This window comes from Nomascus leucogenys, chromosome 24, assembly GCF_006542625.1.
Source record: "Nomascus leucogenys isolate Asia chromosome 24, Asia_NLE_v1, whole genome shotgun sequence".
Classification (NCBI taxonomy): Eukaryota; Metazoa; Chordata; class Mammalia; order Primates; family Hylobatidae; genus Nomascus; species Nomascus leucogenys.
The window spans coordinates 15,769,085-15,787,396 of NC_044404.1; the positions used below are offsets into that span (position 1 = coordinate 15,769,085).

The 18,312-nt window shown below is 45.9% G+C and overlaps 2 protein-coding genes across 6 annotated transcripts in view; one reads left to right on the forward strand and one right to left on the reverse strand.

Annotated features, from left to right (window-relative positions):
* The window catches only part of CASP9 (caspase 9), a 32,711-nt gene extending 24,531 nt beyond the window's left edge, over window positions 1-8,180 (reverse strand). For both annotated transcript variants that reach the window (XM_030805836.1, XM_003279950.4), the window contains exons 1-2: window positions 7,688-8,180; window positions 1,712-2,012 (exon numbers count right to left, since the gene is read on the reverse strand). In XM_030805836.1, the coding sequence (XP_030661696.1) occupies window positions 1,712-2,012; window positions 7,688-7,819 (433 nt within the window). In that variant the 5' untranslated portion in view covers window positions 7,820-8,180. The remainder of the gene's footprint in view (window positions 1-1,711; window positions 2,013-7,687) is intronic.
* Window positions 8,181-10,457: 2,277 nt separating this feature from the next.
* The window catches only part of DNAJC16 (DnaJ heat shock protein family (Hsp40) member C16), a 50,453-nt gene continuing 42,598 nt past the window's right edge, over window positions 10,458-18,312 (forward strand). For 2 of the 4 annotated variants that reach the window (XM_012498572.2, XM_012498571.2), the window contains exons 1-3: window positions 10,458-10,603; window positions 12,728-12,912; window positions 17,835-17,901. In XM_012498572.2, coding sequence (XP_012354026.2) covers window positions 12,746-12,912; window positions 17,835-17,901 — 234 coding nt within the window. In that variant the 5' untranslated portion in view covers window positions 10,458-10,603; window positions 12,728-12,745. Of the gene's footprint in view, window positions 10,673-12,727; window positions 12,913-17,834; window positions 17,902-18,312 lie in introns of all 4 variants that reach the window. The other 2 variants (XM_030805837.1, XM_012498573.2) reach the window with 2 other exon arrangements.

Below are 18,312 nucleotides of genomic sequence, written 5' to 3' on the forward strand. Positions count from 1 at the left end.
CTGGAGCCCGGGAGTTCAAGGATGCAGTGAGCCGTCATCATGCCACTGCACTCCAGCCTGGGCCACAGAAGACCTTGTCTCAATTAAAAAAAAAAAAAGACAGAATTTTTCAATTTCTTTTTTCTTAGAGACAGGATCTCACTAAGTTGCCCAGGCTAGCTGTGAATTCCTAGGCTCATGTAGTCCTCCTGCCTCAGCCTCCCAAGTAGCTTGTCCTAAAGGCTCACACCACCACACCTGGCTAAAATGACATATTTTTGAAGTATAAGTTGGTAGCATCTATCAGACAGGAACAAGTACCCTTTAACACACAATTCCATTTCTAGAAACATCCTACAGTCAGAACTAGACACACATGCAAGGCTCACTGCAGAAACAACACAATGTCCATCAGCATGAGTCGGATCAATGAGGTGTGTCCCACAAAGCTCATGTGGGGCTACCCTGCAGAGCGGACAGAACAGGTAAGCCTGGGCTGCAGCCCTGTCTCCACTCCTCACTAGCTGTGTGAATTGGCACAAGTCATCTCCCAATCTGTGGCTCACTTTGTCTAATCAAAGCACCTGCCTTATATGAGAGATGGAGGGATTAAATTAGATCATTTATGTAAGCACTCCGAACAGTGCCTGGCAAATAGCAAGTACTCAATAATGTTCACCATTACTATTAGGATTATTAACTTTGATACCATGCAATGGTCCACCAGGCACCCATGAAACAGGAAGTGCTAGAGCTCCACACGCTGCCATGGGAACAAAGCCCCAACTGAAAACAACCCACATGTCCATCAGTAGGAAAATGGTTAAATAAATTGTGGATTATTCAGAATACCATCTAGAAATTAAAAAGAATGAACTACTGATACGCACAATGATATGAATGAATTTCACAGATATAATGATGAATGAAAGAAGCCAGGCTCAAGGGTATATAAGACTATATAAGATTTATATTGAAGTTCAAGGACAAGCAAAAGGGATCTCTGGCGATAGAGATGAGAACGGTGATTACCTTAGGAAAGGGGAAGTGGGAAGAGATGGAAAGAGACAGGACAGTCTTACAGGACCCCAGAATGTTTTCTTCTTGATGATATGGGTGTTAGTTACCTGTGGGTACGCATAGGTAAAAATCACCCAGCTTACTCTTGGGATTTATGCATTTTATTGGATGCAGCCGTGTGACCTTTGGCAAAGTGTTTAATTTCCGTGAGCATCAGTCAGTTTCTCCATCAACAAGGATGGGTCTAATGATACCTGCCTTGCAGGGTTGCTATAAAGGAAGAAGGTAAGGGTAAATACTTTGCAGATGTCTGTTTGTATGGGGCAGATACAACTGAGGCCTTTCTCCTGCCCCCAGACATGAGGTAGTCCAGGCTACCCATCCAGACTGAAAGGCAAATCCAAAACAATAGATGGCTCTGGAAACATTGATCAAAACCTGGGGCCTGCTATCTCAAAGGCAGGAAAAAAAAACAAAAACAAAAACAAAAAACCCAGGACATCCAAAACAGACCTCAACACATGCTTTTCAGAGGAGGGGCTGCCAAGATTCAACCTCCTGAAAACCTCCCAGAATTTTGCCATCCCTATGAACATTCAGAAAGACAATGCTAAAATTAAATTCTGAATCTCAGCCCACCCAGCTGTACTCATAGTGAGTCCCAAATGACTATGTGTCATGCCCACCCACCAATCACTCTCTTGCTACTTACCGACATCACCGAATCCTCCAGAACCAATGTCCACTGGTCTGGGTGTTTCCAGTCTGAGAACCTCTGGTTTGCGAATCTCTGGTCTGACAACCTCTGGTCTGAGCACCACTGGGGTAAGGTTTTCTAGGGTTGGCTTCGACAACTTTGCTGCTTGCCTGTTAGTTCGCAGAAATGAAGCCAGCATGTCCTGGCCTGTGTCCTCTAAGCAGGAGATGAACAAAGGAAGAGCCTGACTCCCTCGAGTCTCTAGATCTATGATCAGCTGCCTGGCCTGATCCCGCCGAGATCCAGAGCCTGCCCGCTGTTTGGAAAGAAAGGCAGGATACTAATTATCCATGTACTTTTATATGGCTCTCACCGTGTCTCCCCATTTCCCAGCTACTGTTAAGTCTAAACAATCAGGCACGTGGGCAGCAATGGCGCTGCAGGTGCACTGAGTGTGTGTCACTTACCACCCTTGGCTGATCTGTTGACTATTTTGCAGGGCAAAAGATGCCCAGCACTATGCTAAGTGCTGAAAATGATGCCATGGACAGTCTCAGTCCTTAAGGAGCAAATTTCTAATGGGGAATGCAATCAGACAAATCAGCAATGACACAGCAAGAGACAAGTGCCCAGAGGGAAGGCACATGGGGCTGAGGGTATCAGGAAGTGAATAGTGAATTCAGAGTCTTATGAGGTGGGAGGTAGACAGTGGCAAGGAACAAGGCCTTTGTGTGGCCTGGCCAGGCCAAGAAATCCATCCTGAGACCTGTCAGGTGCCACCAAAGAGTTTTTTGGTTTTGTTTTTTTTTTTTTTTCTTGAGACGGAGTCTCACTCTTTCACCCAGGCTAGAGTATACTGGTGCAATCTCAGCTCACTGCAATCTCCAACTCCGAGGTTCAAGCGATTATCCTGCCTCAGCCTCCGGAGTAGTTGGGATTACAGGCACACACCACCATGCCTGGCTAATTTTTTTTTTATTTTTAGTAGAGACGGTTTCACCATGTTGCCCAGGCTGGTCTTGAACTGACCTCAAGTGATCCTCCAGCCTTGGCCTCCCAAAGTGCTGGGATTATAGGCATGAGCCACCGTGGCCAGCCATCGGTTGTTTTTTTGTTTGTTTGTTTTTTGAGAAGAAGTCTTGCTCTGTCACCCAGGCTGGAATGCAGTGGCACCATCTCAGCTCACTGCAACCTCCACCTTTCGGGTACAAGTGATTCTCCCACATCAGCCTCCCAGGTAGCTGGGACTACAGGCACCTGCCACCATGCCTGGCTAATGTTTGTATTTTTTGGTCAAGATAGGGTTTCACCATGTTGCCCAGGCTGGTCTCAAACTCCTGACCTCAAGTGATCCACCAACCTCAGCCTCTCAAAGTGCTAGGATCACAGGCAAAAGCTACCATGCCCGGCCACCAAAGAGTTTTAAGAATGGAGTGACAGAGACAGATATGGCCTTTCAAAAAGTCATCCAGGGGTCAGGGTGAAAAATGGAAAGGAATGAGCCAGAGCCAGATCAGGAGGCAGCAAAGATGGTGCAGCTAGAATAGACAGAAGTGAAAGGACAAAGCAGAGATACAAAGAGGGAGGGTCCACAGGACATAGGCACTGACTGGGGGGGACTGTGAAGACAGAACAAGGGTCAAGGTTGACTGGCAGGCCAGGCACAGTGGTTCATGCTTGCAATTCCAGCACTTTGGGAGGCTGAAGTGGGAGGATAGCTTGAGCCCAGGAGTTCGAGACCAGCCTGGGCAATGCAGTGAGACCCTGTCTCTACAAAAAATAACAAAAAAATAGCCAGGTATGGTGTCATGCACCTGTAGTCCCAGCTACTCAGGAGGCTGAGGCTCCTAGGAGGATGACTCGAGCCCAGGAGGTAAGGCTGCAGTTAGCTGTGATAGCACCACTGCACTTCAGCCTGGGTGACAGAGCAAGACCCTGTCTCAAAAAAAAAAAAAATTGAGAGGTGTCAGGATGGGGGGGTCAGTCACTAAGAAGGAAGATTCTGGTTATCTGTCACCTGTCCTCAGATACCCAGCACTGGACAGGTTCTCAGGATCCACAGGGATAAGATAGCAGCATGTCCTCAACTATCCTACAGCAGCACTGCCTATGAGAACCTTCCGTGATGACGGAAATATTCTTGGTCTGCACTGTCCTATTTGGTAACCATATGTCACGTGACCACCAAGCACTTGGGTAGTACAACTGAGGAACTGAATTTTTGTGGGCGAAAGATTACCTAGGTGCCGAAGCAAGAGCCTGAAGCCACAAACTGTTTCAGTATAATAAAGAAAATAGTTAGAATAAGAATAGTCATAATACAAATTAGATATAGAGATGATCATGGACAATTATCAATCATTATTATAAACATTATTAATCATTAGCTTTTAATACTACTCCTTGTTGCATTGCTAATATAACTTAGGAATAACCGGCAGGTATAAGGTCAGGTGCTGAAGGGACATTGTGAGAAGTGACCTAGAAGGCAAGAGGTGAGCCCTCTGTCAGGCCCGCATAAGGGCCGCTTGAGGGCTCCTTGGTCAAGTGGTAATGCCAGTGTCTGGGAAGACACCCATTACTTAGCAGATCGCGAAACGGAGTCTCCTGCCGGGCACGGTGGCTCACGCCTGTAATCCCAGCACTTTCAGAGGCCAAGGCAGGTGGATCACGAGGTTAGGAGTTCGAGACCAGCCTGACCAACACGGTGAAACCCCGTCTCTACTAAAAATACAAAAAAATTAGCCGGGCATGGTAATGCGCACCTGTAATTCCAGCTACTCAGGAGGCTGAGGCAGGAGAATAGCTTGAACCCGGAAGGCGGAGGTTGCAGTGGGCTGAGATCGCGCCATTGCACTCCAGCCTGGGCGACAAAGTGGGACTCCATCTCAAAAAAAAAGAAAGGGAGTCTCCTTTCCTTGGAGGAGTCAGGGAACACTCCGCTCCACCAGCTTCTTGTGGAAGGCTGGATATTATCCAGGCCTGCCCACAGTCATCCGGAGGCCTAAACCCCTCCTATGGTGCTGTGCTTCAATGGTCACGCTCCTTGCCCACTTTCATGTTCCTCCCGTACTCCTGGTTCCTCTTTGAAGTTCGTAGACAGCGGTAGAACAAATAGTGAAAGTCTTAAAGTCTTTGATCTTTCTTATAAGTGCATAGAAGAAAACGCTGACGTATGCTGCCTTCTCTCTCTGCTTCGGCTACCTAAAAGGGAAGGGCCCCCTGTCCAATGATCACGTGACTTGCTTTACCTTCTCAATCACTTAGAAGATTCACCCTCCTTACCCTGCCCCCTTGCCTTGTATCCAATAACAGCGCAGCCAGGCATTCGGGGCCACTACCCTGTCTCCGCGTCTAGGTGGTAGTGGTACCCCGGGCCCAGCTGTCTTTTCTTCCATCTCTTTCTCCTGTGTCATTATTTCTACGATCTCTCATCTCTGCACACGAGGAGAAAAACCCACAGGCCCTGTAGGGCTGGACCCTACTAATTTTTAGCTTTATTTAATTTTAATTACTTCAAATTTACCTTTAACCACATGTGGCTGATGGCTGTTGGGAACAGCACAGACCTGTAGTGCCACTGAGAAGGTAAGTCTCACTAGCAGAACAGTTGGCTACATGCAAATAGATAGTGGTGTTTAGGTTTCTCTCCACATTTGCTGAACGCTCCAGGAGGTCAACACTGTGTTAAATGCATTGTTTCATCTTTTTCTCCCTCAATAACTTTATAGAGTTAAATTATAATTTCCCAACTTTTTAGGGTAAAAAAATTTCAGGGAAACTGAGTCATAGAAAGGGCTTTTCTGTTTGGTTCATTGGTTGTGGTTGCTTTTTTTTTTTTTGAGACGGAGTCTCGCTCTGTCACCTAGGCTGGAGTGCAGTGGCGCGATCTCGGCTCACTGCAAGCTCCACCTCCCGGGTTCACGCCATTCTCCTGCCTCAGCCTCTCCGAGTAGCTGGGACTACAGGCGCCCGCCACCACGCCCGGCTAATTTTTTGTATTTTTAGTAGAGACGGGGTTTCACTGTGGTCTCGATCTCTGACCTCGTGATCCACCCGCCTCCGCCTCCCAAAGTGCTGGAATTACAAGCGTGAGCCACCGCGCCCGGCCTGATTGTGGTTTTTTACAACTTGCTAATATGTAACAAGGCCAGGATGAGAGCCCAGATCCAACTGGTTCCAAAACCTGCCTGTTTTTCAGCCATACTGAATGGCAAAATGGCAACCTGTGGTTCCCACAAGGTTCTTAAAAAATTTCTGAATTTGTCGCTAACATTTTAAGCCAGGGAATTTGACAGAGGAATCAAGATTTCCAGCTTCTTTTTTAAAATGTGAAAGCTGGGCCGGGTACAGTGGCTCACACCTGCAATCCCAACACTGAAGCAGGAGAATCGCTTGAGGCCAGGAGTTTGAGACTCATCTGGGCAACATAGCAAGACTCCTATCTGTACAAAAAAAATTTTTTTAATTCGCCAGGCATGGTGGCATGTGCCTAAAGTCCCAGCTGCTCTAAAGGCTGAGGCAGGAAGACCATTTAAGCCCAGGAGGTCAAGGTCGCAGTGAGCCATGATCTCATCCCTGCACTCCAGGCTGGGCAAGAGTGAGACCCTGCCTCAAAATAAGTGTAAGATGTGGCAATACTGGGCCATTTGTTGATATGGCCATACTCAGCTGCAGACGGAGGGCAGTACAAAGGCTATCCACTATGATGCCCATCCATTGAGCCTCCATGGTTATTTGAGCTTGTGATCCCCATGAACATTCCTGAAGGCTAGGACTGTGGCCTCAAACCATTTGTGTTCCCCAGTAGGGGCCACACAGAAGTCACAAAACGTATTTTATTATTAATGAATAATTACTCATATGATAATTATTTAAAGACTCTTTCCCTGGGCCAGGGCACTGGCCAGGGATATCCAGCCAGCCACTCACACCTACTGCACCTACTGGCAGGAAATATCTCCTGCATCCTCACAGGCCTGTGATGAGGGTCAAATGAGACAAAGATGGGAAAGTGCTTTTAAACAAAACCTCAAATGTTTGACTTTATTATTCTCCATTCTGCATCAGGTCCCCTCATTTCCAAAACCTCTTAACAAAACCTAAACTGAACACAGAAGGGGCTGGCCAAAGAGGGCAGGGCACGCTGAGCCCTCGCTCTGTGCCTGGCACTACACTGTTTCACATCCGTTATTTCATTTAGTCCTTATGACAGTATTATTCTTATCCCCATTTCACAGCCCAGAAACTGTGGCTCAAAGAGGGTAAGTGACTGGCCCAAGAACACGCTGCCAGGCAGTCTGATGCCAAAGTGGGTTCCCGAAACCTCTATGCTAGAAAAGTAAAAACGCACACGCCTCCTTCCTCGCAAGTATTAAAGTAAATTAAAATGAAGACCAACCACGAAGAATTCCTGAGCAGACAAAACCAATCAGGTATCCTAAGTGACCTAAATCTTGCTTAAACTGCAAACATAAGCAAAATTTAACTTGGGTCATATCTGATAAATGCTTATGTTAGAGAGAAATAAAACTTAACTCCAGCCAACCATAAGCAAGCATAAGCAGTCAACTAACAGACCTTTAAAAAAAAAAAAAAGGCAATTTTGTAACTGCAAATCAATCAAATAATTTATTTTGCTTCCACATTTTCCCAATAAATACTTGCCTCTGACGTTTTGTCACTGCAACACTAAACCTCTTTCAGTTTGATGTTCTCCAATTCATGAATTGTTTCTTATTCAAAGTTTTCAAGATGTGTCTCACATTCTTCCTTTACACAAGAAACACAAGTACTAACAGTGTAAGCTGACTGAGTATGGCATGGAATCGCTTTAGCGAACACCCGACTAAGAGGTGTTTGGGATTCTTTGGCTCCGCTGAGGGGTTCGAAGCCACAGGGAAAGCTAGGCTACCGCACAATGCCTCCTCGAGGGGCGTGGGGACCCGGCCGTGCAGCGCGGGGACAGGGGGCCGGGAGCGAGGGGCGCACCTGGATGTCCTCGATCATGTGGGGCCTGAACAGCTCGCGGCTCAGCAGGGCGTCCCAGAGCTGGTCCACCTGCAGCTCCTCCACCAGCCGCAGCCGGCACCGCCGCAGGAGCCGCCGGTCCGCTTCGTCCATGGCGAGTAGCCAACTAAGACTCCAGGCCGCCTCAATCCGCTTCCGGGCCTCGACCGTCAGCCCCAGTCCCCAGGACCCGCCCCCGCCCCAGGGCCCGCCCCCGCCCTCGCGTCACTGCCCCAGGTCAGTCTTCGCTCCACCGCCTCAGGACGCATCTCCAAGGCCTCGCCCCGCCCCCAGGAGTCGCTCTTGCGTCACCGCCCCGCCCTCAGGACGCACCTCTGCGCCTCTCCCCGCCCCCAGGACCAAGCCTCCCATCACCGGCCCGCCCAGGGCCCGCCCCAGAACCCGCCCCGCATCACCGCCCCGCCTCAGAACCCGCCCCGCGTCACTGCCTCGCCCCAGAATCCACCACTGCGTCCCCGCCCCAGAACCCGCCCCGCATCCCCGAACCGACACGTCACCGCCCTGCCCCCGCGTCACCGTCCCGCCCCCAGGACGTATCTCCAAGGCCTCGCCCCGCCCCAAGGATTCGCTCTTGCGTCACCGCCTCGCCTTCAGTACGCCTCCGCGCCTCGCCCTGTCCCCTGGGTCAATTCTGGGGTCACCGCCTGTCCCCAGAACCTGCCCCCGGGTCACCGCCCAGTCCCCGGGACGCATCTAGAAGACTTCGCCCCGCCCCCAGGATTCGCTCTTGCGTCATCGCCCCGCCCTCAGGACGCACCTCAGCGCCTCGCCCCGACCCCAGAATCCATTCCGCGCCACCGCCCGGCCCCCAGGACTCAACCCACGCCCCCACCCCGCCCCCAAGGTCAATCTTGCGCCACCGCCCCGCCCCCAAGGCCGAGCCTCGTACCACCGCGCCGCCTCCAAGAGCCAATCCCCTCCCTTCGCTCCACCCTCAGAATCGTCCTTGCGTCACCGTATCGCTTCAGACTCCAGCTCGCACCCTCGCCCCGCCCCCAAAGTCAATCCTCACCCCCAAGATCCAGCCTCCTGTCACCGCCCCGCCCCAAGGCGGCACTCCGCGCCTCGCCCCGCCCCCAGGGCCCACCCCCACCCCACCCCCGCGTCACCGCCCTCCTCCGGGCGCAGGTGCCCTTTTGCAATTGTGGCACCAGTTCCCGGTCCACCGCGGGCCCCTCGTCAGAATTCACTACGGCCCCGCTTTTACAGAGATCCGGAGGGAGTCGTCACACTTCCAGCAAGAGGGAAACCATGAGTGGAGCCATGGTCTGTCCCGCCCCATTCAACCTCCTCCGGGGCATGGCTTCCCCTTAGCCCCCTCCCCACCCCAAGTAAAACCATAAGCCCCCCTCACCGCCCTTGTGCCCAGATCGCAGTTGACTGTTCCAAACTCAAGTGTCTGATCCAACCAAGCCCACCTTACACAGTCTTCCATTCCCTCTTCCCTGCCTCCCACCCTAACACCTCCCACACAGGAAAAAAAAACTGGCAGAAATCTAGTCCTCTAAACTTCCATCGTTTTGAACGGTTCATTTTCACATTTCAAAAATAATCGTTTGTGTTTACTGAGCATTTGCTAAGTCCCAGGCATCGTGCTAGCCACTTTTCATGCTTATTTCATTTATCCTTAACTACAATCCTGCCAGGAAAGTATTCCCACCCCCCCGCCGGTTTTACGGATGTAGACCCTAGGGTTCAGGGAAACGAATGTTTAAGGTCACATGGGTAGTAAGCGGCCGAGGCAGGCAGGATTGAAACCCGAACCTGACTCTGTAAGCCACACTCTTAAGAATCCAAAAGTCCACCTTAGAATATAATCTCTTGAGTAGCAAAACCTCAGCCCCATTCGTTCAGTTATTCTACGAATATTTATTGAGCCTGTAGTCAAACACTGAGAACATGGAGGTGAACAAAACAAAATCCCTGCTTTTAGAGTTTACATTCCAGTGGAAGGATCAGGTGATAAACTATATAAATAAATAAGACATACTATGTTAGATAGTCATAAATGCAAAGAGAAAAAAATAAAAACAGGGCAGGGAGATATGAAAGCTCTTTATATCCCCAAGGGATCTATCTCATTGGCTCAAAGAAAGTTTCCCTCACTCACCTGTGTCTTATCCCTATCCCCACCCCCACCGCCCTTTCCCCGTGCTTAAGGCAGAGACTGGTATATTCTTGGGTGGAGCTCGGTTTTCGGTAAACGGGATTAAAAGTCCTGGATTCTCTCAAAAAAAAAAAAGATAAGTAAACAAAAATAAAAGGAATGCTAGATTCTAGGCCTTGGGCAAATCTCTGCCCCTCTCTGGACCTCAGTCTCCCTATCAATATTGGAGGAGTTGGAGAGTTAAAGAATCCCTAAGGTCACTTCCAATCTGACGCTCTAAGATTCTATGAATAGGATTAAAGAGAATAGGGACCAGAGAGTGCGTCCCCATCCTAGCAACTGTTGCTAGACGAGGGCCATCTCCGGTAGGAGCGGAAACACCTTCCTGGATCGAGGAGGTCCTTCTGGCATCCCATCATGCATAGCGACCTCGCCTCGCTAGGAGGCACGTTTTGGCCTCTTTGGTCACGATCAACCTTTTGGCTGCAACCAAAGAGCGCGCCTCGTTCCTATAGCAACCTCCCCAGGTCCACGCGTAGACGGCGAGTGGCAAGGGTCAAAATAGATTCGCCCAGTAGGCGCCCTCGACCTGTTCGGTCCTCGTCTTCAGTGAGATAGACCTTTAAGTGTCACGTGACTCCCCTCGGGCTTTCCCCGCCTCTTTCCCCTCCCCAGGCCCAGGCGAGCGCTGGTGTGGACGGGAAGCTCCCGGCCCGGCGAACTAACTGGAGCACGGACGCTGCAGCCGGTTGGGCCGGTGTACTTTCCCGGTAACTCCTTCCCGGCGTGACGCGCGGAACCGCGGACGCGGCGGGGCCAGGCCGACTCAGGGATTTCCCGTCAGTTCCTTCTCATTTTCAGTCACTGCTGGCCCCGGGGGGAGCCGGGAGCCAACAGGGCCGGGCCCTGGGCTTTCGGAGGGCGGCGGGGGAGGGGGCTGTCTCCTGCAGGGTTGCGACCTCCGGCGGGAGCGCGAGGCGGGGCTTAGACCTGGAGCTTGTCTCTGGGAGCCTCTTCCTGGTCCTGGAGATGCTGCCCAGAGAGCTGGCAGCCTACCTGTTGGGCAGGTGTTTGCTGCTCCGAGGTCGGCGCCGTCTATCTCGCTTGTCAGCGAAAGAACTTCCCAGACCGCCGCCACTTCGACCCTCTACCTGGAAGGAACTGACACAGTTAAATAAGGCAGCGATCGTACTGCATGGTAGAAATAATAGCACTAACGACCATTTATTGACTATTGACTCTGGGCTCAGTAAACCCTTTACATGCATTTAGTCCCCACATGATGATTCTTCAAGGTAGTAGTATTCATTCCCATTTTATGAATAAGGACGTTGATGCTTAGTAAGTTTAAATAATTTGCCCAAGGTAATAAAGTAGTGGAGAATAGATCCCAGTCTTCAACCTATATGCTTAACCAGTAGCTACATCGCCTTCACGTGTTTTGTAGGATATAGCAGGTTGCCTTAACAAAGAAGAAACTGGTTTGTTTTAGGATTTTATTCAGCACGTATGTAATTTTAAACGTTGATCATCAGATTAGTCAATTTTGTGAGGACTCCCAGGCGGCATTAAACTTGCACTTACGGAAATCCACCACTGTTACAGCTTTGCCCCTTTTCAGTAAGGTGTCACAGTAGACACTTGAACCTTAAAATTGTATTAGCTTATGAGAAATCAAAATAAATGTGTTCCTTGAAAAAAATATTGTAGGGTATAACAGCGATCATAATTGTGGAGTATAAATATCTACAATTCCAGCACTACCCTGTTCATTAACCAGCCAGGATTATTTCCAAAATTAACAATGAATTAAGTCACTGTACTCACCAGAGATGGAGCTTGAAACTTTTAAAGACCATGCCTGCTATTTGGTCTTCGCCATTAATTCTTCTTCACATGTAAAACCAAATTTTTTCTTGCCACTTTTTCTCATCTGAGGTTTCCATTAATAATGACCATATTGGCCGGCGCGACGGCTCACGCCTGTAATCCCAACACTTTGGGAGGCCAAGGCGGGTAGATCACCTGAGGTCAGGAGTTCAAAACCAGCCTGGCCAACATGGTGAAACCCCGTCTCTACTAAAAATACAAAAAATTAGCTAGGCGGGGTGGCGCATGCCTGTAATCCCAGCTACTTGGGAGGCTGAGACAGGAGAATTGCTTGAACCTGGGAGGCGGAGGTTGCAGTGAGCTGAGATCCCATCATTGCACTCCAGCCTGGGCAATAAGAGTGAAACTCCATCTCAAAAAAAAACAACAACCATATTGCTAATGATTAAAGAGCAGCTTCTCATTTTCTTGTTTGAATGGGTGTGGTGAGAAAGAATAGAATTGAGGCATATCGCGTCTTAACTACACAGTTTTTTGAGAGTGTTTCACGTCCATGTTTTTACTTATTTAATGCCCGAGAATGCCACAACTATCTCATTTTGTAGTTTCGTACACGGTAAATCTTACAGTTTCATGAGTTTGTTTAACATGTACTCAGTGAAGTATTCTTAAACCATTTATTTTCTTTATTCTTATCAGAATAAATGAAATCATGTATTTGAGAGGTAGTCGCCCTGATTATCCTATTTAGGTTTTCTCTCATTTATGTATTATTTCTGCATCCCGTTCATTTTCATTCATTTCTAAAGCTTTTCTAGTCCAAGTATTCTGGAGAGTTGCTATTCTTATTACTCATCTTTTCATCTGTAATGGTTCTCATTTGTGATATTCAAAAGTAGTAGCGAGATTTTTATTTTAAGATATAGTTCAACAGCTTGACACTTTTCCTGCAAAATCCCTTTTGTTGGTTTTGTTTTTCATCTATATATCTTATACCTTTACCTAAAAAGCAAGACTGTCCAGGTTTCTGCCACTGAAACTCATTGCCTCTTCAATCATTTCAGCTCTGGAAAGGAAGAGAAATGGAAGTGAGAAAGTTGAGCATTTCCTGGCAGTTCTTGATAGTTCTGGTTCTGATCCTGCAAATTCTGTCTGCGTTGGATTTTGACCCATACAGAGTCCTAGGGGTCAGCCGAACAGCCAGTCAGGCTGATATTAAAAAGGCTTATAAGAAGCTCGCCCGGGAATGGTAGGTGAAACAAAGAAATAGAGGTTTAACATAAGCTAAACAGTCTTAGCAGGGATGAAGTATTAATTATGACTAGCTTTTATTTGTCTCTGTTTCTATGTTCAATATATATATCTGTCTAAAATATTTTACACAGGAGAGCTGATGTTCATGTTCTATAATTGTTAGCGATAAGATCCAAAGCCTATGTTTACTCTGAAACTCCCTTTTAGGAATACTTTGGCTTAAAGAATTGCCTTAGATACTGTTAGCATATTTAATGTTAAAGTAAGAAGCTTTAATTTTAAAAAAATGTATATATAGTCAATAATGGATATGCTACCCTTCCCATGATACATTATTCGTAAAGTAACTTTATGAGTGTAATTGCTGAACAGGAACACTATACAACCCTATTCTCTAAATTATTAATTTCTACACTTTGAAAAAAAGTTAAGAGTAATAGCCTTTTGCCTCCAAAAAAAAAAAAAATTCAGAAACCAAGGATAGTTGTCTCTTGATATCCATGAGGTCTTGGTTCCAGGATCCCCAGGGATACCAAAGTCATTGGATGCTCAAGTCCCTATATAAAATAGCATAGTATTTGCATATAATCTATGCACATCCTCTCATGTACTTTAAATCATCTCTAGCTTACTTATAATACCTAATACAATGTAACTGCTGTGCAAATGATTGTTATACTGTTATTGTTTAAGGAATAATGACAAGAAAAAAGTCTGTACATGTTCAGTACACATGCAGTTTTTAAAAAATATTTTTGAATACTTCAAAATAGAAAATATTATATTTTGGTTGGTGGAATCCATGGATGTGAAACCAACAGATATAGAGGGCTGACTATATATTACTTTAAAAAAAAAATTGGCCTGGCATGGTGGCTTATGTTTGTAATCCCAGCACTTTGGGAGGCAGAGGTGGGAGGATCGTTTGAGCCCAGGAGTTTGAGACCAGCCTGGGCAACATAATGACACCCCATCTCTATGAAAAAGAAAAAAGTCCAGAAGTTCGAGGCTGCAGTGAGCTATAATCACGCCACTGCACTCCAGTCTGGGCAACAGAGTGAGACTCCTCTCAAAAAAAAAAATCTTACAGAAAATTGTAATTTTGCCTGTAGTTATCAGGATAGCAATTAGCAGGGTAGCAATAAATCTAAAACTTTGGACAGATGTAATCAGTTTCTTCCACCAATGCCTTGGCCCTGCCAAAGAAGCAGAAGTGTTGGATTATATAGATGGAGGGGGAGCAGCAGAAGGAGGAAAGGATGGAAAGGATACAGATGACTCCAAGCTGGCTGTACCAACCATGAGGAATGGAAGAAAGTTTGAGACAGGTACCATCACTGAGCACCTACTACACGCTAACCTCCTGGTTCTATGCTTTTTATCTCATTTAAACCTTATAATGAGCCTGTGAAGGAGGATATCAGTGTCTCTTTTTTTTTTGAGACGGAGTCTCATTCTGTCGCGCAGGCTGGAATGCAGTAGCACGATCTTGCCTCACTGTAACCTGTGCTTCCTGGGTTCAAGAGATTCTCCTGACTCAGCCTCCCAAGTAGCTGGGACTACAGGCGTGCACCACCACACCCAGCTAATTGTTGTATTTCTAGTAGAGATGGGGTTTCGCCATATTGGCCAGGCTGGTCTCAAACTCCTGACCTCAAGTGATCCGTCCATCTTGGCCTCCCAAAGTGCTGGGATTACAGACGTGAGCCACCATGCTCGGCCAGTGTCTCTGTTTTATAGATGAGAAGATGGAGGCTTAGAGTTGGTAAATCTGTGGTACTTCTGGGTTCCCTAGTTTGATACTCTGCATCAATAGTCCATTGCTTTATTGTTTTTTAATCATTTACACATCTAGGCATGAGTAAGGGTGAGTGTGCTAGTAGTGGTTGGCTGGGGAGGAGCTGAATGTGAGTAGGAAGGTATCCAGAAGCAAAACTGCCACATTGAGGTGATGCGTGATGCGGACTGCATGCATGACGGTGCCTGACATTGTTCTGCTTCAGTGAACAGGTGTATTTTAGCATTAAACTGGTTGAAATAAAGGTAAAGATGATTGAAAATATATTTTTTAAACAAATATTTTAGACCATATTCCATGAGAAATCCAGAATTGGATGCCAAAAAAACAATCTCTAATTATACATGACCTCCTTCCAGGGACTCTTTATACCAAGGTTATGTTCTACATCATTTCAGACTCTTGCCTCTTTATGTTTAAAGCAAAATATATAAATCTGCAGCTAATTCATAAGGTAACAACATTCTTTTGGACAGGGCATAGCCTTTGACAATATTTTAAGAACACAAATGACAGCTTGAGTATGTGGGACCTATTAAAATGTATAGCTTTGACTTTTCTGTCTTCCAGAGCTGAAAAGGGTATTATGGTATTAATTAAATGAGTCATATTCTTCTCTTTTTTAATTAGATTCTCTCTAGGAATAATTCATCACCACAGAAATGTATTGAGTGTGTCATCCAGTAAAAGTCTAAAATTTTACTTTACGTTTTTAATTTTGCTCTACGATTATTTTCTGCGGTTTTGGCTATGACAATGCTTTATCACTTGGAATAGTTTAAGTTTTGCTTACTAATGGCTTGATATACACTGAAAATAGCAGTGTTTCCCAGTTTGACTTTTCAGAATGAGCTATAGCAGGGGGAAGTGGTTACTTGTTGAATTGGATCTGGAGCCTTCCTCTGATACATTTTACTAAGTGTTTCTTAGACTGCTTAAGAATTTTCCTTTGTTTGGTGAAACCATTTGACGTTACTTTTTCCCTTAGGAAAACTATGTTTCTCTCCCAATAATTAAGTTTTATTGTAGGTACTTTTTGTTTGTTATCCACATTAGCAAAAGAAATAACTCCTCCCACCCAAAGAATGGCAGATTGGTGTGACATGGTTATGCAGTAAACCAAACAGTAAATTATTTTGTCTAATTCTTTGCTGTGTTACCTTCTCTATCTTTGTTTTTATTCCTTTAAGAGGTAACTAGAGAGCCAGTAGATCCTACATGCAATATTTCCTCTACTTTGAATTTTAAAGATTGTGTATTATATTGCAGTTCCTGAAATAATTTCATATTAACTGAAAATAGCATTGGACAATACTTTCCTATGGCTGAATTTTTTTTTTTTATGTTTTCAATCTTGTGGTGTCTTCCCACAATTAGGAAAGTATTCCGTATGAATACAGCTGAAAGTGCTGTGGTTTCCTCCATGTTCTTCAGCCTTGCCCTCCTCTGTTTCAGGATCTGTGTTTTCTAACCTAGCTGCCCTCAAGACTCTCTCTGGTTCATTCTCCTAAAAAGCCACTTCCTACCCTTCTTCTACAGAGTTCTATATGTTAAATCTTCATTTGTATGATTGCATAATTTTTGATCCACTCAGTCTTCAGCGTGATGGTTTGGTTGGTTGGTTGGTTTTGTTGGTTTTTTTGGTTTTGTTTTTTTTGTTATCCAGAAATGCTTTGGAGTCTCCATCTCGTTTCCTTAAGTCATGCTGTTTTCATTATGACTAGCTGAGATTTTTTTCCCCCACTAATACTTATAGCAAGGATTAAATGGTTAAGGAAGGAATGATTTTTAAACTCAACAGTCAACAATTTGGAGTTTCCTTATTTGTAGAGAAATCAGAATATGTGGTATAATTCATTCAAACACATTCCTGCTAGAATAAATCCATTAAGTTGTAGATTTTTTTTTTTATTCCAATGTGCTTGGTGTGTCCTTAATAGTCGTTTGCTTCCCAGTGAATTGTTTTTCTTTCCAGAACCTATGTCAGAGGAAATTTACTAGAAGTTACCAAAAGTGATCATACAAAGTCTCTAAAAGTGAACATTGAAAAATCGGTCTGTATAAAACACTGATTTAGGTCTTAGGGGCTTTCAAGGAAGTAAACCTAGCCCTTACTTTCCAGAACTTTAAAATCTCCAAAGCTGGCCGAGTGTGGTAGCTCACACCTGTAATCCCAGCACTTTGGGAGGCCAAGACAGGAGGATGGCATGAGTCCAGGAGTTTGAGACCAGCCTGGACAACATGGCAAAAAATGTTAAACATGTGGCATTGAGGCCAGGACGGGTGGATCATTTGAGGTCAGGAGTTTGAGACCAGCCCAGCCAACATGGTGAAACCCCATCTCTACTAAAAATACAAAAATTAGCTGGGTGGTAGTGGCGCAGGCCTGTAATCCCAGCTACTCGGGAGGCTGAGGCAGGAGAATTGCTTGAGCCTGGGAGGCAGAGGTTGCAGTGAGCCAAGATTGTACCACTGCATTCCAGTCTGGGCAACAGAGTGAGACACTGTCTCAAAAAAAAAAAAAAAAAAAAAAAAAGTGGCCTTGAAATCTTTACCCAGGTAAAAGACAATCGTAATAATAATGAAAAATGTTCTACTTTGAAAGTCAGACACAAGTGCAGTTTGAAACCTGATTGTTACTAAATGAATTTAGTCTATCCTAAAACCTATTTCTCGTGTCTACCTGTGTTATCAGAAGAAACAATAGCATTCTAGCATCCCGATATCATTCTAGCATTGGGATGGAATGTTGCCATCCTAGGAGAAGACATGGGTTCTTATGGATAAATGATTTAGCCTTCAGCCAGCTTTAGCAGTGTTTGGGAGCAGTGTACAGACATGCACCATTTCCCACCTTCCTCTGTGAAATGCTGCAGTATTTTATGGTGCTTTGAAAACGTGCCCTGCTTGAGTGCTTTGGGAAAAAAATCGCCTGTTTCAGAGTTTCATTGATTATAGTCATGTAAAGCAACTGATTGCCTCTATCATTTATTTTAAGAAACTTTCCTAACAAAATAGCCCTCCATTTGCCTCTGTAGTGAACTCTGTGGACAAGGACATTAAATGACTGTGCATTAAAAGTTAAATCTGTTCTCACTGCCTGCCCATTTGTGTTTCAGGCATCCTGACAAAAACAAAGATCCTGGAGCAGAAGACAAGTTCATTCAAATCAGTAAGGCTTACGAGGTATGGTGTCCAGCTTTGTGATGCATCCATTAGCTCTTATAAAATATGCCTTAGGAGGTGATGAATTTTGTAAAGTTCTCAGAAAGGTCATGTTCTCCATGCCCTTGATGCAGTTTCTAGATTATAATAGAACAGGCTGGATGCGGTGGCTCACGCCTGTAATCCCAGCACTTTGGGAGGCCGAGGTGGGTGGATCACGAGGTCAGGAGTTCAAGACCAGCCTGACCAACATGCTGAAACCCTGTCTTTACTAAAAATACAAAAAAAAATTAGCCAGGCGTGGTGGCACATGCCTGTAATCCCAGCTACTCAGGAGGCTGAGGCAGGAGAATCACTTGAACCCAGGAGGCGGAGGCTGCAGTGAGCAGGGATTGAGGCACTGTACTCCAGCCTGGGTAACAGAGAGAGACT